Source organism: Schistocerca nitens, chromosome 5 (assembly GCF_023898315.1).
Source record: "Schistocerca nitens isolate TAMUIC-IGC-003100 chromosome 5, iqSchNite1.1, whole genome shotgun sequence".
Lineage (NCBI taxonomy): Eukaryota > Metazoa > Arthropoda > Insecta > Orthoptera > Acrididae > Schistocerca > Schistocerca nitens.
The window spans coordinates 834,527,205-834,555,182 of NC_064618.1; the positions used below are offsets into that span (position 1 = coordinate 834,527,205).

The 27,978-nt window shown below is 38.4% G+C and overlaps 1 protein-coding gene across 1 annotated transcript in view; it reads left to right on the forward strand.

Moving 5' to 3' along the window:
- The window catches only part of LOC126259796 (uncharacterized), a 233,611-nt gene extending 206,068 nt beyond the window's left edge, over window positions 1-27,543 (forward strand). Inside the window, exons 9-10 of the mRNA XM_049956818.1 lie at window positions 1,029-1,253; window positions 27,232-27,543. Of these exons, the coding sequence (XP_049812775.1) occupies window positions 1,029-1,253; window positions 27,232-27,353 (347 nt within the window). The 3' untranslated portion in view covers window positions 27,354-27,543. The remainder of the gene's footprint in view (window positions 1-1,028; window positions 1,254-27,231) is intronic.
- Window positions 27,544-27,978: the final 435 nt, after the last annotated feature.

Consider the following 27,978-nt stretch of genomic DNA (forward strand, 5'->3'; position numbering starts at 1 on the left):
GCCTGGAGGAATCTAAATAGTTTGCAAATGCCGATATGCACGTGCTCTTCGTCCAGATTCACAACTAACGACACATGACACTTTCAAAAGTCCACACATTAATATCTGAATACTGGTACCTCTGAATTCACTTGTATCAGCAGATAATTTGAGTATCTGTCATCTATATGTCCGTACAGTTCCAATCTAGCACTAAAGTCCTAAAATCCCCTTAATACTCTGTTGCTACCAACAGTCAGAGATTGTACACTACATCACTTTTAATCTCCATAATATTCTAACAGTTTATCATGAATCTTAACACAATGAAGTCCAATATAATTATTGTCTTGCTGACTGACACGGGTTCCCTACCCTTTAACGCAACAATCAAGGAAAAAAGGCGGCAATAATGATGATCAGGCCTTTTTATAGGTTTTGTTTTTCATCACAAGAGTTTAATGTCACTGCCTTCTCCATGATGGAGCTTCCATGGCTTTGCTGTACTTAGACTTTAAACTACTTGCTGATATTCTATAATTTTGATCTGCAATTACCAAACTCTGATTCTGCACTATTTTCCGCTCTAAAAATTCTATTCTTAATTTTAAATTATTCTTTCTATAGCTTTTATCACTGTAAACTGAGCCGAGGTGTTACACCCTCTGTCATTAAGTGAAGGCCTATGACCACTGCATTGCACATGGCGAGAGGTAATACCTGAAATTCAGTATTCTCAGTACACTCTTGACATTGTGGCTCTCGGAATATTGAATTATCTACTAATTTATGAAATTGAATATCCCATGCATCTATCTCCATGTTCAAAGTCTGTTAATTCCCATTGTGTGGCAATAATCACATTGGAAAGCTTTGGACATGAATCACCTGAGTACAAATAACAGCTTTGCCAATGGACTGCCTTTTTATGCCTTATGTATGTGATGTCTACATGTATGTAGATCATTGTACCATGCTATTCATCATCTCAGTATAAGAATTATAATACAAAGATCCCATATTACATTTATTTTCCTTGTTGCTTCCAGTAAACAATAGGACTCATGCTTTCACACTAACCGACAACACATTAAGTCCAACTGCAAATATACCAGCGCGTGTTGCTAGTGCAGGGCCTTATGCATGTACAACAGACTGGCTTAATATACCATGTGCAGTAAATGCTGGACGTAGATATCCAGCTCAATGTGTTGATCGTATCTGTGGAGGAACGTTGAGTGCAGAAGTTGGACAGCAGACAGCTTTTGTCTACAGTAAGTTAATTTGATTTGTTATCTGGTTATATTAAGAAATATTACTCTGTTATTTCTTGTTATCAATTTAGTACTATTGAATACCCTAAAAATCTTTGAAAATAGTTATTACAATGATATTTTAGACGTTTTTTGTTATTCTAAAGATTTTATTTTAAACAATTTGTTGCAACTGAGCAACATTTTTTGTTACAGCTACTTTCATTTTGTAACAAGAGTTCTCTTGTTCATAAACACTGATGGCTAAAGTTTTAATCTCATATTTATTGCATAAGGATTAACCAACAATGTACAGTATTAACTGAGACTTCAAACTAGTACGATAAGTGCATGTTACTTCCTTTATATGTAAATGGCGACTTAGATTTATGAATTAGCAGTGGCTTGAGTAAGATGTCTATTATGAAAGATCCATGGTATGTACAAGTGCATGCATATGAAAACACTCACACACACACACACACACACACACACACACACACACACACACACACAGATGCTATTGGTTCATTATGTTCATTTGCTTATATTTGCAAACCTGTAGAAAGAGTGATTCTACCTGCTGATGTTATAAACAATTATGAAAAGGATAGACTGCTACTTACCATAAGGATGACATGTTGAATTGCAGACAGACACAAGGAAAAGACTGTTACATGGAACTTTTGGCCAAAGAGGCCTTTAGCCAGAAGTTCAATGTGAAGCAATATTTTTGTTGTGCCTGACAGCAATAGAACATGTCATCTTTATGGTCAGTAGCAATCTGTCCTTTCCATAATTGTTGATATTCCAACCTGGATTGTTTGATTTTCCTTATTTTATCAGTTTGATTTGTTAACAGCATCCTCGACATTAAGCAGCTGATGGTGAAAAAGATAACAATTTTTTGAGGAAAACTTAGGTTAAAGTGAGGATTAACACCAGGTAGAAGAGTTGTCTGTCGTGAATAATATTAGTGTGTTGGGAGGTATTGATAAATGTGAGAACAACAGTCTCTATTAATTTGCTTAGTGCCACCATGACAATCATGGATATTTGGTATTATAGTTGACACATTTCTTCTAATTGTGTGCATGTGTAGGAAATGATTTGAAGATACTGGTCAATCAAAATTTAATTTACAAGTTTTTTGGCTTCCATGGCTGGTCTAATTTTATGTAAAATAATTTTGGGTCTTGGACCACTACTAAAACAGCAGTAGTTATGATGACGCGACCCAATAACCAAAATTATTTTATCAGAAACTTAATATAATTTGCACATCAATGCAGTTATGTAGTTATCTACATCCACATCTCCATCTACATGGATACTCTGCAAATTACACTTAAGTGGAAGTTCCTGGAAGATTAAAACTGTGTGCTGGACTGAGACTCGAACTCGGGACCTTTGCTTTTCGCAGGCAAGTGCTCTACCAACTGAGCTACTCAAGCATGACTCACAGCCCGTCCTCACAGCTTTACTTCTGCCAGTACCTTGTCTCCTACCTTCCAAACTTTACAGAAGCTCTCCTGCAAACCTTGCAGAACTAGCACTCCTGAAAGAAAGGATATTGCGGAGACATGGCTTAGCCACAGCCTAGGGGATGTTTCCAGAATGAGATTTTCACTCTGCAGTGGAGTGTGCGCTGATATGAAACTTCCTGGCAGGTTAAAACTGTGTGCTGGACTGAGACTTGAACTTGGGACCTTTGCCTTTCGTGGGCAAGTGCTGTGAGGACAGGGCGTGAGTCATGCTTGGATAGCTCAGTTGGTAGAGCACTTGCCCACAAAAGGCAAAGGTCCCGAGTTCGAGTCTCAGTCCAGCACACAGTTTTAATCTACCAGGAAGTTTCATATCAGTGCACACTCTGCTGCAGAGTGAAAATCTCATTCTACACTTAAGTTTCTGACAGAGGGTTCATTGAAACACCTTCACAATAATTCTCTATTATTCCAATCTTGAACAGCACGCAGGAAAAACGAACATGTATGTCTTTCCGTGTGAGCTCTGTTTTCCCTTATTTTATTATGAACTTCATTTCTCCACATGTTGATCAGCATCAACAAAATATTTTCACATTCAGAGGAGAAAGTCAGTCACTGAAATTTTGTGAGAAGATACTCTCACAACGAATAACGCCTTTGTTTTAATGATGCCCATCCAAAATCCTGTATCATGTCAGTGACAATCTCTCCCCTATTTCTTGATAGTCAAAATGTGCTGTTCTTCAAACTTTCTCAATGTGCTCCATTAATCCTGTCTGGTAAGGATCCCATAATGTGCAGCAGTACTCTAAAAGAGGATGGACAAGCATAGTGTAAGTAGTCTCTTTAGTAGATCTGTTGCATCTTTTAAGCATTCTGCCTTCTCTTCAACATTTTCTATGTATTCCTTCCAATTTAATTTGTTTGTAATTGCAATTTCAAGGAATTTAGTTGAATTTAGGGCCTTTAAATGTGGCTGATTTATCATGTAACCAAACTTTAACGGATTAATTTTAGCACTTATGTGGATGATTTCACACTTTTCATTATTTAGGGCAAATGGCCAATTTTCACACCATACAGATATCTTTTCTAAATTTTGTTTTGATCTTCTGATGGCATTACTAGATGATAAACAACAATCATCTGAAAACAACCTAAGATGGCTGCTAAGATTGTCTCCCAAATCATTTATATAGATAAGGAACAGCAGAGGGCCTATAACACTACCTTGGGGAATGCCAGAAATCACTTCTGTTTTACTTGATGACTTCCTGTCAACTACAATGAACTGTGATCTCTCTGACAGCAAATCATGAATCCAGTCACACAACTGAGACAATATTCCATAAGTACACAATTTGATTACATGCCGCTTGTGAGGTACAGTTTCAAAAGCCTTCTGGAAATCTAGAAACATGGAATCAATTTGAAATCCCTCCTCAATAGGACTCAACACTTCATATGAGTCAAGACCTTGTGCTTCACAAGAATGATGTTTTATATATATGTGTGTTGACAGTGTGTCTGTAGACCGTTCTCTTCAAGCCTATTCATAATGTTTGAAAACAATATATTTTCCAAAATCCTGCTGCATATCAGCTTATGATATGGGTCTATAATTTAGTAGGCTACTTCTGATGTCTTTTTTGAACATTGGCGTGATCTGAGCAACTTTCCAGAAGATGGATACATATCTTTCTTAGTGTGAGCAGCTGTATAATGTGAGTGTTAAATATGGAGCTGTTGCATCAGCCTACTCTGAAAGAACCTAATTGGTATACCGTCTGGACTGGAAGAGTTGCTTTTGTTAAGTGATTTAAGTTGCTTCACTGCTTTGAGGATATCTACTTCTAAGTCACTCATGTTGGAAGCTGTTCTTGGTTTGAACTCTGTAATATTTACTTTGTATTATTTGGTGAAACAATTTCAGAAGGCTGTGTTTAGAAACTCTGCTTTAGCAGCACTATCATCAATAGTATTTCCATTGCTATTGCACAGAGAAGGCATTGGTTGTGTCTTGCCACTAGCATACTTTACAAACAACCAGAATCTCTTTGGATTTTCTGCTAGGTTTTGAGGCAAAGTTTCATTGTGGAAACTATTATAAGCATCTCACATTGAAGTCCATACTGCAACAGTGTTTTGACCTCTTTTGTGTACTAAGGGGGGTCAGCTCCACTGTTTGTTGGTTTATTTGGTACAAATCTCACAATTGCTGCTGATATTATTTCTTTAAATCCAAACAACATCTGGTTTACACTTACTGGCACATTGATAATTTGGAAGGAGTGGAAATTTCTCTCAAGAAGGTGTCAAGTGATTTTTTATCTGCTTTGTTTGAATACATATGTTTTTCATTTATTTTTGGAGGATTTGGAAGCTACAATATTTAGTCACACTGTGACAACCCTGTGTTTACTAATCCCTGTATCCATTTTGATGCTCATTATTAGCTCAGGATTATCTCTTGCTAAGAGTTTAAGTGTGTTTTCATAACTGTTTACAATTTGAGTGGGGTCATGAACTAAGCGCTCAATGTAATTTTCAGAGAATGCATTTAGCACAATTTTGGATGATGTTTTATGAATACCTCTGGATTTCAACATGTATTTTTGCCAACATGTCATGGGTAAATTGAAGTCACCACCAACTATAATTGTTTGAGTCAAATACGTGTTTGAAATTATACTCATGTTTTCTTTGACCCTTTGAGCAATTGTATCATCTGAGCTGAGAGGTTAGTTTCCAAGAATGACCTCTGCCCAGACTAACTCACAGCAACTATCTACTTCGATTTCACTTGAAGATAAACTGCTTCTAACAGCAACAAACACGCCACCACAAACTGTGTTTAGTCTATCCTTTCTGAACACCATTAGATCTTATCTCTGGCTTTATCCAGCTTTCAGTGCCTATAACATTTTGAACATCAGTACTTTCAATTAGCACTTGGAACTCTGGTGCTTTCCCAACACAACTATGACAATTTACAACTGTTATACTGATGGTTCCTTGATCTATGTTCTTCCTGTGTTCAACCTGCACCATTTGGGGCTGAAGCCCATTTTGTGTTTCCTTGAGACCCGAGACACACTAACCTAAAAAAAACACCCAGTCCACACCACACAGACCCTGCTTTCTGTGTAGCTGCCTCTTGCTTTTGGTGGACTGCTGACCTTTCTAGCAAAATCCAAAACCCAACCACACTATGGCGAAAGTTGAGCAATCTGCAGCCTACATCGTCGCAGAACCATCTGAGCCTCTGATTCAGATGCTCCATCCAGCTTTGTACTAGAGGTACACAGTCGATCCTGTCGACTATGCTGCAAATGGTGAGCTCTGCTTTCATCTCACAACCAAGACTGATGGCGATTATCTGCAAAGCAATGGTTTGTGTGCACAGTCACATTTAAAATGACGTAACCTCATGAGCTTTCAAGCCTGTGTTATTTTTTTAGTTTTAGTCGAGTTTACACATCCTCACACACACACACACACACACACACACACACACACACACACACACACACGCACACTATAAGGTCTCCTCTTGATCATGTTTTTTTTTTTTTTTGTTGCTGTCTTTCTTTTGTTACTTAAACCTATTTTCCCATTCTTTGTTTTCTCCCTAAACTCTCTAATGCTAATCATTTTGGTCCTATATAATCACCAACTCTGGTGCTTTCCCAACACAACTATGACAATTTACAACTGTTATACTGATGGTTCCTTGATCTATGTTTTTCCTGTGTTCAACCTGCACCATTTGGGGCTGAAGCCCATTTTGTGTTTCCTTGAGACCTGAGATCCCCTGACCTAAAAAACCACCCAGTCCACACCACACAGCCCCTGCTTTCTGTGTAGCTGCCTCCTGCTTTTGGTGGACTGCTGACCTTTCTAGTGAAATCCAAAACCCAATCACACTATGGCGAAAGTTGAGCAATCTGCAGCCTGCAATCTGATCTTTTTGCGAGGCTCTTTTAGCACTTGATGATAATTTCCAGGCAGGCACCTATTAGAGTTCCTTTTAAAACTAAATAAATAGATTATACTCAGTTCAGTGGTATATATACTGAGACTGAAATGATACATGATAGACCAAAGTGCCCCCGCCCTCCCCCCATTTGCCCCCTTTCCCTGGTGAATGAAAACCCAAAATTAATTACAGCATGCACAGAGACATTCAGGCAGTCATTCTTCCTATGCTCTACAAATGGAAGAGGAAGGGACCCTAATAGCTGGTCCAGTGGTAAATGCTCTTTTGCTATACAGCTGCGGTCATTTGCAAAGTATACATTTAAATGTAGTATCTCTTGTCCTCCAATATCTGAAACTGTTAACATTCTCAACATCATTTGAAGAAGCTATGTATGCTACTTATGGTCCACTTCTACTTGGGAGCAGTACTATCCAAAAAAGAGCCCATGGTACTCATCTGTCCTTTCTTCTTATTCATCTGCCACATTCTGTGGAGCCCGTCTAGATGGGGAGGCTTCAGGGGTATGGAATTAATCAAAATATACATTAAAAAATGAGAAACAGCTATTAAAAACATACTTTGTTCACTGTTTAAATAAAAAAAATATCACTCTTCTACTTAATTTTCTGCATGTGTCAGTTAAATTTAACACAATCAGTCAAAAGGAAAGCTGCTACTTTATATATTAAAAAAAGCTGTTATTTCACAGTTATATTGGATAGCTACCATTTATCTTCTATTGGTATCCTGAATGTTTATTTGTATATATTGCCAAAATCAAACAATGGAAAACCCAAGATGGAATAACGACAGTATTATGAAAAGGATAGATTGTTACAGTATAGAGGAGACATTGAGTCACAGACAAGTACAACAAAAAGACTGCTAAATACTGGGTGTTCCATTCGAATCCAATTTGGATCACAGATTTATTCAGTCTGCCTTTAACCCAGGCTTCACTTCTCAATAACATGAAGATTCGCTAGAAGTAATATGTGGTTTGGATTGCAGGTTAAACCCTAGGGGCCATTTCCCCAGTTGGATAACTGAGTGGGTTAGCAACCCTCAAGTTGCTGAAGTGGCATCCAATTGAAGGACTTGCACCAGGCCATCATTGTTATCACCACCATCACCACCACCACCACTACCACTGCACTACTAATGAAAGTTGCGTATGTTTGTGTGCCCTAGTGCATAAGACTGATAACAGACTGAGAGGTAAAGCAACACTATTGTGTTAGTGAAAGTACAGTATAATCTCCCTTTAACATTCCCAGAATTAATGTTTTCCCACTATTTACAACATTTTTTATTGCTCCTGTTAAATTTCCTTTGTTCACAATGTTATGTATTGCAGGCTGGCCATGGAAGCTGCATCTGCCAGTAGAATGGATCTCATGGGACTGCACTAGGTCCCCCCCCCCCCCTTTTTGTGGCTTTTAGCCTGAAGGCCGTACAGACATACGTGCCTAGTCAGCCAGTGTCATTCAAGCAGTGAAACCGGCTTCATGAGTGTAAAAATGAAGTTTGTGAATGCAACAATGGAAAGAGCAAATTATTCAATTCCACAATGAGTGTTTATTTATGATTTGTATGTGCATACAGAGTTCACTTGTACTGTTTGGAGATTGTTTGAACTGAAGTTTGCAGGTGTTTGAGTTCTGAGTCATGATGCAGTTCACAAATTAGTGAATAAATTTCATGAAATGGGAAGAGTTTAAGACAAGAAGCATAAACGACAGCATACAGTGCACACAGAAGCTCATCTCAGTGACATTGCATACCACCAGGAAAATTCCCCTAAAAAGTCTCTTAGATGTCTTTCACAGCAAACACAAATATCGTGCATCTCTGTACAAAGAGGTGCTAATCTGCTTGGGCTAAGACACTATAAAGCATCAAAGCATCAGTAGTACAATAATTTCAACCCGGTGATCCTGTGCACTGGGTTAAGTTTGGTGAATTGGTTTTAAAACAAGTGCATGATGGTGAAATGGATCCTTACCTCACTATGTTTTCAGACAAGGCTTTGTTCCTTTTACACCGGTATGTTAATTCCCAAAACTGTCAACACTGGAATGCAGATAGACCTGTGCTTCATGAGGAACCCCTTCATGATCAGAAAATAGTGGTGTGGTGTGCAATTAGTGGTGACAGAATAACAGGCCAATTTTTTTAAATGACACAGTTACAATTAAAAAATATGTGCAGAACATTTTATGACTGTTTTTTAATGAAGTGAGTGAAAGAGAATGAAGTTTCAAGTTTCTCCAATAGGATTTGGCAAGGGCTCATCCAGCCAATGTTTCTTTGCATGCAATTCACGATGTGTTCAATGAAAGAGTGATTACTGTAGTAACAATATCTGGCCCACTAGAAGTCCCTATTTAATTCCATGCAATTTTTATTTGTGGGATGCACTGAAGGACAAAGTGTACACAACAAATCCTCACACAATAGAGGAACTCAAGGATAATATCTGTGAATCAATTACTTCAGTATCTCAGAGAGAATTACATCATGTGATTAATAACTTCTTGAGTAAATGTCATAAATGCGTGGAAAATAATGGCAGTCAGTTCCAGCATCTCTTTGCACGACATGGGCGAGTACAAAACTTATTTGCTTATGTTTTAAATGTAGTCATGTCATATTGCAACAGTAGCCGGGCAACATGGCATCTGATTGCCGGGCAACAGAGTGCTCACTGCCCAACATCTACTGTGCCACACAGGCAGTCATCAGATAAATGGAACACTCAGTATTTGAGCTTCTGGCCAAAAGGCTTTCTTCTAAAGCAGAAAACACACACACATGCACACAAGCATGACTCATACACAGATGACAACTAGCTATGGTTGTTGGCATTTTTTAGGAAAAATTGTTATTTGCATCTGTAGCAGTGAAGGCTTCTTCATAATACATTATTAGTTGTAATATAGCTGTACAATAAACACTGTTATTGTCATGTAGGTAGCAGAAATTTTCAATCCCTGAATGCAGATAATCAGACAAGTTTCAGGCAGAGTGGCTAATGAGATACATTTTTAATTTTAGTACAATGAAATACAATAATTTATTTTACTAGAATAATTTATTTTTAAAATGACTGGGATTTTCAGTTTCTTGCTTTGTGTTAGATAGGAGCTTGTTGGATCCTTTACATCATAGCATGTACTCTTCTTGTGATTGTGCAAGTCACATAATAATGCCAAAATCCTTAAAAAGAACTCTGCAACAAGTGCAGCTATCTGCTTTGCACAATGTTGTTACTGTTCGCTTCTGCTGGATAAATAATTTATTTGTTTTAGGTGTATTGTCACAGAGAATAATTCAGTATGACAAAGTAGCATGAAAACATGCAAAATAAGCCAGCACTCTTTGTCTTAAGATCAATACAATGAGTATACTTCTAAGAACAAAACTGCTCATACCTCTCATACTGTGCTTTGTTTCCTCTTTTTCCCCGTAGTCAGTCCATCATCACTGCAGTGGAATGATCATTACATTTATTTAATTTATGTGCTATTGTCTTCGTTCAAACTGCCTTCTAAGAGCTAAAACTGGCCATATTATCAGAATGTTGATTTTGAAATGTTTATGATCCAGTCCTGTATATGATGCTGTTTGTGAATTTTCCAGTAATTTTAGAATCCCCCAGCTGCATACAGTGTCTCTCCTGATGTTTAGCCTTTATACCATGAAAATATCTTCCGTTTATCTTCATGTATCAGCACTAAATACTGAGAGCACTAGAAGTAGGAAATGGAAAATTATTCTTCTCTTTTAAGACAATATCTCCTAATATAAATTAAATTACTTTCTCTCATTAATTATGGGCAACTGGTATTTTGATGAGTGAAAATTTCTATCATGGATTTTTCTTTCATTAATTTAGTACAGGCTAGAAGCTGTTGCAAGTATTCAGTAAGCTGAAACACCACCTTAAGTTGCATTACTATTACTCAAAAGGATAATGCAAATTGGAGTTACTGCTTTTCTTTTACATAAAGTGAGAGATTATTTTTATATATAAGGAAATTTGAATTAGCCACATATTGGTGGCCTATTGCTACACTCTGAATGAATACCACCATTGATGCTAGTACTAGCAGTTACTGTTATCCTGAAAATCTGGAAGTATTTACATATTTGACGTGGAGGAGGATGCTAACATTACTTAAATGAATACAAGGTGAACATTTAACCCATAGGTTTGGAGTATTTTGTGAAATGCAGACCTTGACGCAGCAGTTCATATACAATGTGACTAGCTTCGATCACAGGCATAACAAGAGCAATCCTTGTACATTATTAAAAGAAGGAATAAAATAGATCATACATTAAAAGTATTTCTCTGTAGAGGTTAATGTAAACTGTTTATTCCTTGCTTACATAATTAATGTCGTTTTGTTCACTAAAAATCCATTTTTTGTCATATATGAACAACAAACAGTGGGTCATCTTTATTTATGTTGTTTTTGTCTTTTGGTTACTTCCACATTTAATGTTCTTTAATATCAGGATGCTATGTGTGTTACGAGTGGTGCGCAGGTTAGTTAAATGTGGAGGCTTATCAATAGATAAAGGACTTTTATAAGTAGTAAATGAATGCTGGAGGAAATTTAAGATCCCAGACCCTTGGTAAATGGCTTACGTATTCTCTCTCTTCAAGAAAAGGAAATGCAGTGACTGTAAAAACTATTGTGGCATCTGTCTCCTAAATGCTGCCAACAAACTATATTCGAAGACAATCAATAATCACATGAAGAATGAGATAGAAGCTGTTATTTCTGAGGAACAAAATGGATTTAGATCAGGTAATTCAAGTACAGATAGTGTGTTTGTAATTAAGAGCATTATATAAAAACATCAGACACTAGAAACCAATATGTATGTTTATCAACCATTGGAAGCCTTTGGATTGTGTGAGCCATGATAGCCTATGGAAGATTATGTCTGAATGTGGATATCTTTATCACTTTATACAGGTAGTGAAAGATATTTATAAAAGTACACACATTGTAACAAAACACAGGCAGGAGTCAATTAAAAGAAATAATTACTTACTCAACTGTAAGACAAGGGTGTGGACTATCACTGACCCTTTTTAATATCTACTTTGATTTCATTTGTAATTCGAAATGTAATGTATACAAAGGAATTAAGATAGCAAATGAGAAATACCTGAATGCATTTCTGTTTACAAATGATATAGTTATTATTGAAGAGAATGAAGATGACCTCCAAAGATCAGAACACCATCTGAACAAAAGTGTTAAAATACAACTTACATGTTTCTTGTGATAAAAGAAAAATAATGTCATTCTGAGGAAAATATCCAGTAAGATCAAACATTGTTTTAGATCATTCTGCTGTAGAACAAGTCTCTGAGATCTCTTATTTAGGCTGTGCTATAAGTTGCAATTTTGACCCTGATATTGAAAACAAAAGTCACAAATTCCAAACTGTCTGTAGTAGCATAGCAGGACATTTGGTCATAAATTACAAAAAGAGTCCATCATGAAATTCTGTATTGTTCTTTGGGAATGCAAGCTGGGTTACTACAAGATAATAAAATTCAAACAGCAGAGATGAGGTTTCTAAGGAGGAAGAAGGAATGCACAAGACGACACATGATTAGAAATGAAGATATTAGGACAAAGTTAAACAATGGAAAGCCCAGGATGGAATGTAACAATATCATGAAAAGGAAAGTTGCCACACACCATATAGTAAAGATACTGAGCCTCAGATAGGCACAACAAAAAGACTGTCACAAATAAATAAGGCTTTCGGCCAGTAAGGCCTTCATCAAAAATAGATGACACACACACACACACACACACAAATGCAACTCACACACACAACTGCAGTCTCAGGCAACTGAAAGAACAGAGTTAAATACTTTCAACGTGAATGAAAAGATTCAGAAGTATCATGAAAATTTGAGACAACACGTCATGAGAATGCCAGAAGATGCTTAACTACAAGCCAAATGGCGAAAAATGATATTGGAAGACTTGAAAAAGATGACAATGGTTTTATTTATGGGTTCACAACAGGCAATAGCGTAATTCTTGAAAGGAAGATGACAATAACATTTCTGTGATTTGAATGAATGATGTTTTGTTACCAGACACTCAAAAGCATTCCTTCTTATAAAAAGACATTTATGGAAATGAAGCAGAGACTAATGACTGAAAATCAAGAATTACCATAAATAACAAGAGAAACAGAAGAGCATTAACTTATTGTTATTTATCAGAAGAAATTGGGAACTCCTACCATCCAAAATTAAAATACGTTATTAGCTGATCCTTATACTGTATAAATAATCTGGTTATATAGATTCACTGACCACAGCATGGCAAATAGAAGTGTCAGTTGTAAACTTACTTCTGTTAACAGATGTAAATGACTTATTCTGTGGTAAGTATGTAAGTTGTCATGCAAATAGTAAGCTAATAGAAACACATAATTGAAAACAATCTTTACATTAGCTTTTGTGCTCTTGCTCTTACTCTAGTAAAAGTACTTATATTTACACATGACCACACAGACACCCAAACAGCCATACCTGTGACCAGGGCAAAACTAACTGTTGATTATTGTTAGCACTTGCTCGGGTAGATGGATGTAGGGAGGGGGTAGGAAAGGAAAAACAGAGCAAGGAAGGGGTAGCAGGATAGTGTAGGGCAGATAACTCAATGGAATGAGTTCAGAGGTTAGGGCATATGAGAGGTAGAGAGAGGGAGGGAAGGGGGAAAGCAAGGGAGACAGGGAGGGAAAGGAGAAAGGAGGATGAGGGATGGAACAGGGCAGGGGAGAGAGAGAGAGAGAGAGAGAGAGAGAGAGAGAGAGAGAGAGAGAGATGGTATGCATGCAGTTATGGTAATTTTGTATGCCCGATTATGCAAACCTGTATTTACAGGCTACCTTTTGCCACCATCTTGGAACAAACAATGAGTATGCTGAAGACTTTGATTCACTGAACCCATACCATCTCAAATGTTGATAACCTACTTGTAGAATTGGAATACCTCCAAACTTTGTTACTGGAATATGGGTTTTCATCTCTGTAAAGCACCCACGTGATTTACCAACTGACCTGCGTACACTGTGAAGCTTTCTATGTGGGAATGACCAGCAACAAACTGTCCATTAACATGAATGGACACAGGCAGACAGTGTTTGTTGGTAATGAGGATCACCCTGTGACTAAACATGCCTTGGTGCACGGCCAGCACATCTTGGCACAGTGTTACACCGTCCGGGTTATCTGGATACTTCCCACTAACACCAACCTGTCAGAACTCCGGAGATGGGAACTTGCCCTTCTGTATATCCTCTCTTCTCGTTATCTGCCAGGCCTCAATCTCCGCTAATTTCAATTTGCCGCCGCTCATACCTCACCTATCTTTCAACAACATCTTCGCCTCTGTACTTCCGCCTCGACTGACATCTCTGCCCAAACTCTTTGCCTTTACAAATGTCTGCTTGTGTCTGTGTATGTGCGGATGGATATGTGTGTGTGTGTGAGTGTATACCTGTCCTTTTTCCCCCCTAAGGTAAGTCTTTCTGCTCCCGGGATTGGAATGACTCCTTACCCTCTCCCTTAAAACCCACATCCATTCATCTTTCCCTCTCCTTCCCTCTTTCCTGATGAAGCAACCGTTTGTTGCGAAAGCTTGAATTTCGTGTGTATGTTTGTGTGTCTATCGACCTGCCAGCACTTTCGTTCGGTAAGTCACATCATCTTTGTTTTTAGATATATGATATATTGTGTATCACAGACATAAAAATGACAGAGCAAGGAAGAGGATTAGGATATGTCCATCAATACAGTACCCTTCCTGCCACATATTAGAAATAATTGCATGAAAATGGGAGAAGTTACTCGAAAACATAAGGTAAAAGTGATCTTTCATCCTTTGTCAAAGATCTCGGCATTTTTTAAATTGATCAAAGATGATGAGTTGCACAAGGCAAATGTTTATAGGATTTCACGTGAGAGCAGGGCAAACAGCACCATTGGTCAGGAATGCATTGTGGAATGCCAGTGGCAGACTCACTTTCAGAAAGCCAGGAAGTTCACTATCACTGGACATTTTATTTCTACTAATACTTCAATGAAATACAATGAAACAACAATTGTGGCTCATAGGCAAAACTTTTGGAACCTCATCATCAATGAATTAGTGGAAAACTGAATATCTGAGGCCCTTAGCAGCAGAAATAGCAGTTTCCAGTTAGATTCTGTATGGAATCTTTGTGCTCTGCATACCCAGTACTGTCCTATGATTTTACCACATGGAAATGTTCGATCTGATGTTGATCAGGTTAGTTTTCACCTTGGAGGCCAGTCTCAGTAGTGCACAGACTTGCAACAGAAGTGATTGTACTCAAGCAAAGAATTCACTTGGACAATAGGTATACCAAGTATGCACAGAGAGGTTTTTAAGTAGGTAGGCTCAGCATACTGTCACCAGAATACACCTAAAGATGGGCAGAAGAATCATGGCAACAGGTTACTGACATCCAGTAGTTTGCCCAAAATTTTATGGAAAATAACTGGGCTCATTTATAACACAACCAAAGTATTTATCAAACATCTGTAATGTTGTTGCTGTGGTCTTCAGTATGAAGACTGGCTTTATGAAGCTCTCCATGTTGCTTTACACTGTGCAAGCCTCTTCATTTCTGAATTACTACTACAACCTCCACCCTTCTGGATCTGCTTACTGTATTCATCTCTTGGTCTCCCTCTAAAATTTTTACACCCTACACTTCCCTCTAACTTTAAATTGGTGATCCCTTGATATCTCAAAATGTGACCTACCAACCGATTGCTTATTCTAGTCAGGTTGTGCCACAAATGTCTTTTCTCTCCAATTCTATTCAGTACCTCCTTATTAGTTATGTGATTTACCCATCTAATCTCTAACATACTTCTGTAGCACCACATTTCAAAAGCTTCTATACTCTTGTTGTCTAATCTGTTTATGGAAATGAAGTCCCATGCTTCTTGACAGAGCATAGGGGAACGACACAGGAGACCCGCACCACTGTAATAGGCAAGGTCTTAATGGAGGCGGTTTGATGTTGCCTTCCTCCAGCCATAATGGGCATAAATAATGATGATGAAGACCACACAACAACACCGAGTCGTCCCCACTGGGAATCAAACCTGAAGCCCCATGCTCAGGAAGTGAGAACGCTAATGTGTGACCACGAGCAGCGGACAAACTGTTTACAGTCCATGTTTTACTTCCATACCTGGCTACTCTTCAGACAGACAACTTTGGAAAAGACTTTCTGGCATTTAAATCTGTATTTGATGTTAACAAATTTGTCTTCTTATGGAATGCTTTTCTTGCCATTGGCAGTCTACATTTTATATACTTCCTGCTTCAGCCACCATCATTTATTTTGCTACCCAAATAGCGAAACTCATCTACTACTTTAAGTGTCTCATTTCCTAATCTAATTAACTCTGCATCACCTGACTTAATTTGACTGCATTCCATTATCCTTGTTCTGCTTTTCTTGATGTTCATCTTATAGGCACCTTTCAAGACACTGTCCATTCCATTCAACTACTCTTCCAAGTCCTTTGCTGATTCTGACAGAATTGCACTGTCATTGGTGAACCTCAAAGTTTTTATTTCTTATCCCTGGACTTTAATTCCTTCACCAAAGTTTTCTTTGGTTCCCTTTACTACTTGCTTAGTGAAGAGATTGAATAACATTAAGGATTGAATAACATTAAGGATAAGCAGCAATCCTACCTCATTCTCTTCTCAATCACTGCTTCAATTTCATGCTCCATGACTCACTGCTGCTGTCTGGTTGCTGTACAAGTTGTAAATAGCTGTTCGGTCTCTTTATTTTATTCCTGCTACCTTCAGAATTTGAAGAGAGTATTACAGTTAACATTGTTGGATACTTTCTTAAAGTCTACAAATGCTATAAATGTAGGTTTGCCTTTCCTTAATCTGTCTTTTAAATAAGTCATACAATTAGTATTGCTTTGCGTGTTCATAGATTTCTGCAGAATCTAAACTGATCTTTCCCAACATCAGCTTCAACCAATTTTTCCATTCTTCTGTAAAGAATTCTTGTTAATATTTTGCAACCATGACTTCCTGAACTGATTGTGTGATAATATTCACACCTGTCAGCACCTCTTTGGAATTGTAACTACAACATTATTCTTGAAGGCCGAGGGTATTTCACCTATCTCATATATCTTACACACCAGATGGAAGAGTTTTATCATGGCTAACTGTCCCAAGGCTATCAGTAGTTCTGACAGAATATTGTCTACTCTGGGGCCTTGTTTCAACTTTGGTCTTTCAGTGCTCTGTCGAATTCTTCTCTCAGTATCATGTCTCCCATCTCCTGTCTACTTGTTCATCTCCTTGTACAGACCCCTACTTCCACCTTTCAGTTTTCCCTTCTTTGCTTGGGACTGGTTTTCCATCTGAGCTCTCAATACAGCTGCTTCTCTTTTTTCCAAAGGCCTCTTAAGTTTCCTGTGGGCATACTTATCTTTTCCCTGATATAAGCTTCTATATCCTTATATTTGTCCTCTAGCCATTCCTGCTTAGCTATTTTGCATTTCCTGTCAATCTCATTTTTTAGAAATTTGTGCTCCCTTTCATCTGCTTCATTTGCTGCATTTTTACATTTTCTCCTTTTATCATTTAAATTCAGTATCTCCTGTGTTATCCAAGGATTTCTACAAGGCCTTTTTTTACCTATTTGATCCTCTGCTGCCTTCATCTCTTGAAGCTACACAGACATCTACTGTATTTCTTTCCCCTGTTCTAGTCAGTCATTTCCAAATGCTCTCTCTGAAACTCTCAACAACCTCTGACTGTTTCGACTTATCCACATTTCATCTCCTTAATTTCATACCTTTTTGCAGTTCCTTTAGTTTTAATCTACAGTTCATAACCCATAAATTGTCATCAGAGTCCATATCGTTCACTGGAAATGTCTTACAGTTTAAAATCTGCTTCCAAAATCTCTGTCTTACCATTATATAATCAGTCTGAAACATTCTACTGTCTCCAGATCACTTAAATGTAAACAACCTCCTTTCATGATTCTTAAACCATTTGTTAGCAATGATTAAATTATTCTCTGTGCAAAATTTTACAGGGTAGCTTCCTCATTCATTCCTTTCCCCCAGTCCATATTCACCAACAATTTTTCCTTCTCTTCCCTGCTATCAAATTCCAGTCCCCCATCACAATTAAATTTCCATCTCCCTTAACTATCTGATTAATTTCTTTTATCTCATCTTACATTTCTTCAATCTCTTCATCATTTGTAGAGCTAGTTGGAACATAAACTTCTGGTACTGTGGTGGATGTCAGCTTTGTGTCTGTCTTGGCTATGATAATGCATTCACTATGCTGTTCATAGTCTAGCTTGCTTGCATTCTATATTTGTATTCATTATTAAACCTATTCCTGCATTACCCCTATTTGATTTTGTGTTTATAACCCTGTATTCACCTGGACAGAAGTCCTGTTCCTCCTGCCACTAAACTGCACTAATTCTCACAATATCTATCTTCAACCTATCCATTTTAAATTTTCTAACCTACCTGGCCGATTAAGGGATCTGACATTTGACGCTCTGATTCGTAGAATGCCAGTTTTGTTTCCTCTGATAACAATATCCTCCTGAGTAGTCCCCACCTGGAGATCCAAATGGGGGACTATTTTACCTCCAGAATATTTTATCCAAGAGGATGCCATTATCATTTAACCATATTCTAGAACTGCATGCCCATGGGAAAAGTCTTGACTGTAGTTTCCCCTTGCTTACAACTGTTCACAGTATCAGCACAGCAAGGCTGTTTTGGGAAATGTTACAAGGCCAGATCAGTCAATCATTCAGACTCTTATCCCTGCAACAACTGAAAAGGCTGCTGCCCCACTTCTTGAACCACACATTTGTCTGGCTCCTCAGCAGATGCCCCTCTGAAGTGGTTGCACCTACAGTATAGCTAGTTGTATTGCTGAGGTATGTAAGCCACCCCACCAGCGGCAGGGGCCATGGTTCATGGGGGGGAATCTTTAATGACTATAATTCATTAAGCATAAACTATCTTTAATGATAGTAATTTAATAATCATAAACAGAAATACATTTACAAATGTTGCAAAATCTTACAGACTTACGAATAATAATGTATGTTAGCAAATACTAAACATTCAAGAATTAAATCTAATATATCTGCAGTGTATCCTACATTCCCATACCACCCTTTCCTCAACATTTGTTAATCCCTGGCCTTAACCCATCTATCCCTTTCCCTGCTCCCATTCCAGCACTACACAGCCTTCTGTCTATTCTGCTAATGCACTCACAGTCTTTTTTCCCCTAGTCTATTCCTCTCCTTTTTGGCTTCCCTTCCCCCAACCCCCTCCCCCATACCTGTGTCTGACCTCCTGACTGCACTAAGCTGCCCTAACCTGTCCCCACCATGTCTCTGAATGTTTCCACAAAGCAGTCCCCCACCCCTACCTTGTTATCCTTCCCCTTCTTCCATCATGAGCAGTTGCCTGCAGTCCAGTGTCCATGGCCAAGGATGGGGATCACATGTGTGTGGGTTGTGCTTGCATGAATATGTGTGTGTGTGTGTGTGTGTGTGTGTGTGTGTGTGTGTGTGTAGTCTACTTTAGAAAAAGGCCTTTTTATTGTGCCTGTCTGCAACTCAACACCTCCTCTATATGGTTAGTAGCAATCTGTCCTCTTCATAATATTGTCATAATATATATGAAGATAGATTTGTACTCACTAAACAGATGAGGCACTAAGAAGTCAACAGGCACTTAGCAACAGTGGTAAATTGCTTAACTTTTAGATAAAACACACACACACACACACACAAGTAGTGGCATTGGCTGGGGTGCGAGGTGGAGAAATAGAACAAATGTGGATACTGAAAGGGATAGGATTGGTTTAGGAAAGTCCATGGTACTGCAGAGTTTGTAGATGTGCACAGAGGAGGTAACAGGCACCTAGGCAAGAAGGTAGATAGCAGGGTAGGGGACTGGTAGGAGCAACATAGAGAAAACAGTACAATAAGAACAGAATAAGAAAAAGTTGCAATAGATCACAAGGGGTGAGCAGAAAAGTATCAGCAGAAGGAGGGACAGGTTAGGAGGGTGGAATGAGATGGAGAAAGTGAATGGAGTCAGGTGTTCAGCCACTAGTGAGTACTGAGGAGAGGGATTTGCATGAATAAAGGATGCATCCAGAGCAACTGGTTTTGCTTGGGATACAACCTCCTATGGTCATACTTCAACTGAACATTACTTCTCCCTATGCACAACTGATGCTATAACCCACAACCTTCTTCTTGGGAACCATGGCAAAATACATATGTCAAAAAAAGTTTTGCCTCACCCCGGTTCCCAGAACTCCTGAAAATAGACTTTGACTGTGGATACTGTATCACAGACACAGTCCCTTTGACTAATCAGAGATGTCCCTAAGCCCGCACAAAGATGTAAACAACCATGCATGAGCAGCACCTATTAGACGGAGGGTGTCTGACAGACAATCAGTCCAAGTCATTCCACCAGGAAGAAGGTACATGGCTCATATTGTCTGTAGTTCAACCATACCCTAGATGGTCAATACCACAGTTTGGTTGCGTCTGCATTGTTACTTTGTGCCAGGAATAGCTCTCAACAAGGGAAGTGTCCAGGCATCTTGGAGTGAACAAAAGCAATGTTGTTCGGACATGGAGGAGATACAGAGAGACAGGAACCATTGATGACATGCCTTGCTCAGGCCGGCCAAGGGCTGTTACTTCAGTGGATAACTGCTACCTGTGGTTTATTGTTTGGAGTAACCCTGACAGCAATACCTTGAATAATGCTTTTCATGCACCCACAGGACATCGTGTTATGACTCAAACTGTGCTCAATAGGCTGCATGATGTGTGGCTTCACTCCCAACATCCATGCCGAGGTCCATCTTTGCAACCACGACACCATGCAGCGCGGTACCGATGGGCCCTACAACATGCCAAGTGGACCGCTCAGGATTGGCATCACATTCTCTTCACCAATGAGTGTTGCATATGCCTTCAACCAGACAATTACCAGAGAGGATAACAACATTGCTCGACTAGAGTGGCCAGCATATTCTCCAGACATGAACCCTATTGAAGATGCCTGGGATATATTGAAAAGGGCTGTTTATGGACAATGTGACCCACCAACCACTCTGAGGGATCTAGGCCAAATCGCAAGGAATGGGACAATCTGGACCAACAATGCCTTGATGAACTTGTGGAGAGTTTGCCACAATGAATACAGGCATGCATAAATGCAAGAGGACATGCTACTGGGTATAAGAGGTACTGGTGTATACAACAATCTGGACCATCACCTCTGGAGGTCTCACTGTATTGTGGTACAACATGCAACGTGTGGTTTTCATGAGCAATAAAAAGGTTGAAAATGATGTTTATGTTGAACTCTATTCCAATTTTCTGTACAGGTTCCAGAACTCTTGGAACCAAGGTGATGCAAAACTTATTTTGATGTGTGTATATCCTCATACACAAAACTGTTTGTTTGAAGATATAACCAATGAAAAAAGCTGCAGCAGTGCCATGATGGGCTCTCAAAATGAAACTGTTCAGTTTCAGTCTGTTTGAGTGCCATATCAGGAAGTCGTTTATAGTCATACAGAATCCTTCATCCCTCACGCTTCTTATGTTCAGAGATCCCAACCAGCTGAAAAATGCTCCTGTCAGAGCACAAAGAAGGTGAATATGCTTCTCTTTAAAAGACTCTGAGAGGAAAGTGGGGACCAGCTGCCTCAATCCACATTCCACCTTCCACACCAAAATTTTGGCCTGTGAACGTATTCACTTTCTTTTAACACAAAATGTTCTAAATCCTTTGCCCATTATCTCTTTGTAGTGAAACCTTCATACTCAACATCTCCCTCTCACTGCCACTGTCTTCATACAGGGTGATTCAGGAGGAATATCACATAATTTGTGGGGTGATTCAACATGTGAAAATAAACTGAAAGAGTGCTATGAACTTTTGTGTGATTTTTGATCATTATGGAACTGGAGTGGGTTGAAGACTATGAGGGGGTTAAAAAAAATCCTGGAATGGAGTTTGTTCAATATGGATTTCTGCCACTAGGTATGTATTGCACAACTCATTGCCAGTTCAGTACCGCCTGTGTTGTCAACCAGACTTGCTCTGTTTATCTGTAGTGACTATTCTGATAGCACTACTTTGTTCTTGTTTCGTTTTTTATGATGGTAAGTTTAAGTGAACAATGTACAGCTGTGAAATTTTGTTTTCTACTCTGTAAAAATGTTGCTGGAACTGTGTTAATGTTGAAAGCTGCTTACCAAAATGATGCTATGGGAAAAACTCGAGTGTACAAGTGGTTCACTCAATTTAAAAATGGCCACATGCTGATTGTAATGTTGTCATACCTCATTCTGGACATCCACCAACTGCCTGAATCTACAAAAATGTTGACAAAAATTTGATAGCTTGTGCTCGCAACTGTCAACAGACAATTGCTCAACTGTCAGAGATTAGTGGGTTATCTTAGAGATCAGCTCAGCAAATTTTAACAGAAGATTTGGGAATGAGAAGGGTTGCTGCCAAGTTTGCTCCACAGGTTCTGACTGGCAATCAAAAGGAACAGCAAGTTGAAACATGTCATGTTTTGAAACAACAGCTTGAAACTGATCCAGATTTTCTGAAGGTCATTACATTATGACTCAGAAACAAAGCAACAGTCAAGTCAGTGGAAGACGTCATCATCACCCCGTCGAAGAAAATGTCGTCAAATCAAACATTAAAAAAATGCTGATTTGCTTTTTTTTCGTGCCAAAAGCATAGTTCATTCAGAGTTTGTTCCCCCAGGTCAGATCATCAAACAAACCTTTTGTTTGTAAGTTTTAAGAGGATTGCATTACAGTGTTAATAAAAATAGACCAATTTTGTGACAAACAGGAATCTGGTTCTTCCACCACCACAAAGCACCTGCATGCACAGCCAACTCTGTTAAGACAGTTTCTGGTTAAAACTGACATGGTTCTGCTACCCCACACACTTTACTCACCTGACCTGGCTCTGTGTGACTTTTTCTCATTTCCACACATGAAAAGGGTTCTCAGTGAACATCTGTTGTGGTACGATTGATGCCCTGATGGTACAGCCTGTGTTCCTGCCAAATCACATGACAATTGCAGCATATGCACATTTCCTGATGGAAGACCTATCAGCACTTTTGTAAGACATGACATTATAGCAACGACATCAGTTATACCTGTAACATGATGGCTCACCGATTCACCATACTAGACAAGTATCCCAGTATCCGAGTAACACATTCCCTCAATGGTACATTGGCTATGAGGGACCCATTACTTGGCTTGCCAGATCACCTGACCTAACCCCATTTGACTTCTATTTTTGAGGCCCAGTAAGTGGAAAGTGAATGCTGCAGAGGTGATGAACTTGTCACTCACATTACTGATGCTGTTGCCTGCATTAAAGCCTGCCAGGATGATATTCGATGTGCAACACAACACACCCTTCAACGCATTGACAAGTGTGTTGAGATGGGTGGGAGCTCTTTGGACACCTCTTGTAGGATGGATCAGTCACCTATGCCACTATTATTCTGTCCACCATACAATTTTGGTAAATAATACTCACACTTGTCTTCATAATCATTCATAGATGTGTGTAGTCTTCAACCCACTCCAGTTCCATAATGATAAAAAATTGGACACATGTTCACAGGACTCTTTCAGCTTATTTTCGCATCTAGAATCACCTCATAAAGTGTGACATTCCTTCTGAATCATCCTGTATGTCTCTCTCCCACTGTCTCTGCCCCTTTCACTGTCTCTGTCCTGTTGCGTGTGTCCCGTTCTTTTTCTCCCTCATTGCAATTGTCTCCTAAGTAGTGAAAGTTTAACTGTAACTACCCAGTACCTTGACACATTTACAAACTTTGACACATGTAAACAACATATAAGTATTTTCTTTACTCAATATGAGGTTAAAACAGTTCACTTTACAGTACTCTAAATAAAAATTCACAAAAATTTTAGGATATACTTACAGTACCCAAAATAATTTGGTGTTCGGTTTGCAAGTAGAAGGAATTTTGTATGTCAAAAGCTTTTTTGTAAGGTGCTTATGCTGCGACATGGCACCATTGAATGATTTCCATGTTAAGTCAACTTCTATAGGTGTGAAGTGGCCATTATACAGAGTCAGTACATCATTAAACTTTATTTGTGAATAAATCTCAACTAAAAATATAGCTGGGTGACCTCAGAACCCTTGCAACAACCCCAGAACTAATTCCATGTGTTTACTACATCAGTTAAAACTACATTGCGTCTCAGACTGATTGTTAACATCTGGCTCTGATAACAGACAATGAGATTGTAAAAGTTTCAAGGTTCCTGAGAACATAATCATAAGAGCATATGGTACAAATTTTCATGGTTTTCTGAGAACAGAATTTATAGAAGAAACCATCCCCACAACTAGTATTTCTGGTGCCCAAAAATCATGTTTTTTTTGTGTATCTTGATAGTAGGTAAAGATTTTCTAAAATGAGGAAATGAAGTGTCTAGATAAAAGTCTGAAGGATGTACACTTTTCTAGATAAACGTCTAAAGATTTTACAGTTAAAAACTGAGCCACTTTCTGTGGTTAGTTAATTAGACAATTGCGGCCCCCTGTGCAAAAATGGCTAAAAACCAGTTTTATGGTTATCTGAAAAAGTACAGTAATTCTGAACATCAGGATCTTGGTAATGGGTAATGATATTAAAAGATTTAAAGTTCCCTGAGAACATCCTCTTAAGTACATATGGCAAAAATTTTGATGATTTGCCATTAATAAAAATTCAGAAGTGGCCATCCCCACAATATTGATACTTTGGTACCCAAAAAGCCATGATATTTCATAGTTTTCTCAGGAACTACCCATGAACAAATAATGCTTTAGTAAGACATCTAAGGCCCAGCCTAGACCAAAGCTAATGAAAAAAAATTTGGACTGGAGGAAATGTGTGATGTTTAAATTTTGACTGTGTACTGTAGGATAGCTACAGTATGCTCATTCATCCAATAGGTATATAAGTGATTGATTAGGCCAAGGGCTGCCCAAAATACTTGATCTCTTATGTCTGTAATCAATAGAAACTAAGCTATTTTTACGCACCAATTTTTGGAACATATTGGTACCATATAATATCATGCATGGACCACTTTTTGCAGAACCTCAACAGCTTCTTCCTTATAAATTTCACCTGTTAGTATTTGGCTCAGTGAGCCACAGTGCTGGATGTTCATCTATACATCACAGATAGCTCCACAAGAAACTCTATTACCATCTAAACTGCTGATCACCATTTATATCTCCACATTGATTGTTGTCACTCATTACACCCCAAGAAGTTTCTTTTACAAATTGGATATCCCAGGACGCTACATTTTAAGTGACAGGTAGTGATTCTTGCAGTATGATGAAGATATTACTGAAATCCATACATAGCAAAAGTACCCTTACCTTGTCTGTAGACAGACATCCCATGCCTTGTATCCAAAAACAAACACACACACACTCTCTCTCTCCCTCTCCCCCCCCTCTCTCCCTCTCTCTCTCTCTCTCTCTCTCTCTACCTTATTCAATTACAAGGAATATTCCCTTCATCCTTCCTTACCAGTCAGGACTGCAGCAACTGAGCCACATTCTCTAGTAGGGCTTTGACTACCTGTTGCCTTCCACTGAAATGAGGAATATCATCTGCACTGTTTTTATCATCCCTTTCAAAATGGTCACTGTCACTTTCATTTCACTATTACTTATTCCAGCAAAGACTACTACTCTCATCACTCTGGGTGCAGGGTCTGTAGATTCCAGTGACTATGCATGTGCATGTGAGTGCATGTGCATGCGTGCATGCAGGACTCAGTATAAAATAAAAGATTAAATGCTGCACACATCATTTTCTCAAGAAATTGCATTAACATGTTTAATTAAGCTTTACTGGAATATTATGTACACAGAAATCTTGAGAACTTTACTTTACTGTGTTTGCTCTAGTTTTCTACATTGTCACTGCAAAGGGAAAAAAGAAAACATTCACTCCATAGATTTGCAACATAACATTATTTATAAGCACAGATGAGTGTTATATAGTAACAGTCTGAAAGCTCTAATGTGATAATACCCTATTATTTTATACTATGTTTTGCTAAATGAATGACCTTGCAACATGTTTTTTTGATACTTACCAAGTTCATAACATGATTAGGAACCAATCATCATGAATGTTTTTCGTGTGTCAAACACATCATGTTTGACTCCATGGAAATGATTGTGTTTGGTGAGTAGTGATCTGTCTTCAAATATACATTCCATTCTGTGTGACTCAGCATAAGTAAAAATAAAAAGTAAAATGATACACACATTGTTTTTCTAAGAAATTAAATTAATATGCTTAATTAAGCTTTAGTGGATTGTAATGTACAAACAAATGTGGAGAAATGTTACTTTTAGTTTAAGAAAATTCAACATTCTTACTATTATTATTATTATATTATTATTACTATAGAATTGTGGGTCACTAAACCATTTTGTTTCATGACAAATATAATGTTTTGTATATCTTACTCAGTACTCAAAACAAAGATGATGTGACTTACCAAACGAAAGCGCTGGCAGGTCGATAGACACACAAACAAACACAAACATACACACAAAATTCTAGCTTTCGCAACCAACGGTTGCTTCATCAGGAAAGAGGGAAGGAGAGGGAAAGACGAAAGGATGTGGGTTTTAAGGGAGAGGGTAAGGAGTCATTCCAATCCCGGAAGCGGAAAGACTTACCTTAGGGGGAAAAAAGGATGGTTATACACTCGCACACACACACATATCCATCCACACATATACAGACACAAGCAGACAAATATGTCTGCTTGTGTCTGTATATGTGTGGATGGATATGTGTGTGTGTGCGAGTGTATACTCGTCCTTTTTTCCCCCTAAGGTAAGTCTTTCCGCTCCCGGGATTGGAATGACTCCTTACCCTCTCCCTTAAAACCCATATCCTTTCATCTTTCCCTCTCCTTTCCTCTTTCCTGACGAAGCAACCGTTGGTTGCGAAAGCTAGAATTTTGTGTGTATGTTTGTGTTTGTTTGTGTGTCTATCGACCTGCCAGCACTTTCGTTTGGTAAGTCACATCATCTTTGTTTTTAGATATATTTTCCCCACGTGCAATGTTTCCCTCTATTATTTTACTCAGTACTCAGTTTGATAACATTATCATCTTTTACAGATAACTAAAACAATTTGTTATTTATCTATGGCATCTTTCACACAAAATGATAATTTTAAGTGTGTTGATGTTTTGTTTTATTTTGCTATGATTTACCAATTTCTACCAGCATTGCTTTTAATAATCAAAATTTATGTATCATTTGTAGGTAGGACAAGACCGTTCCGGCTGGCTTTTCATACTGACAGCTCTGAAGCTCCAAACGACATTGGGAACAGAGGTTTCTGCCTCAACTACATTCAACAGCCTTGCTCTGCCTTAAATGGGTGATTTATTTTGTAGGCACCAGTAAGGGAAACTGTTATTATTGAAAATTCATGTTAAGTAATAAGAGCTGTGATCAAAGAGTTAAAGGAAATTTTGTTTTTCTTAAAGACTTTACTTATTCATCAACTTTGTTCCTTTCAAAGTAGCCCCCTCAAATATAATACACTTGTATCACTGCTTTTTCTGATCTTAGAATTACTTCTGGAACTCAGTTTTTGTTATGGTGCTCAGCTCCTTCATCAGTTCTGCTTTTATCTCATCAGTGGTGGCAAAATGATGTCCTTTCATGTTGCTCTTCAGCCTTAGAAATAGAAAGAAGTCACAGGGGCTTGAAGTCCGAGGGGGCCTTGTCCAGTGAATATGGTGGTTGATGCAGCATAAAGGATTTGTTTTTTGGCAAAAAATCATAAACAAGCATTGACATGTGGGCAGGAGCATTATTGTGATGCAATTTCCACGAGTGGTTTTGCCATCATTGTGTTTATTTTCTTCAGACTGCTTCACACAAATGACACACAGCTTCCAGATAGTACTACATATTGACCTCATGACCATAAGGCAAGAACTCATGATGTACTATCCCATTGTAATTGAAGATAACAGTGGGAAGAATCTCCTCACATGATCA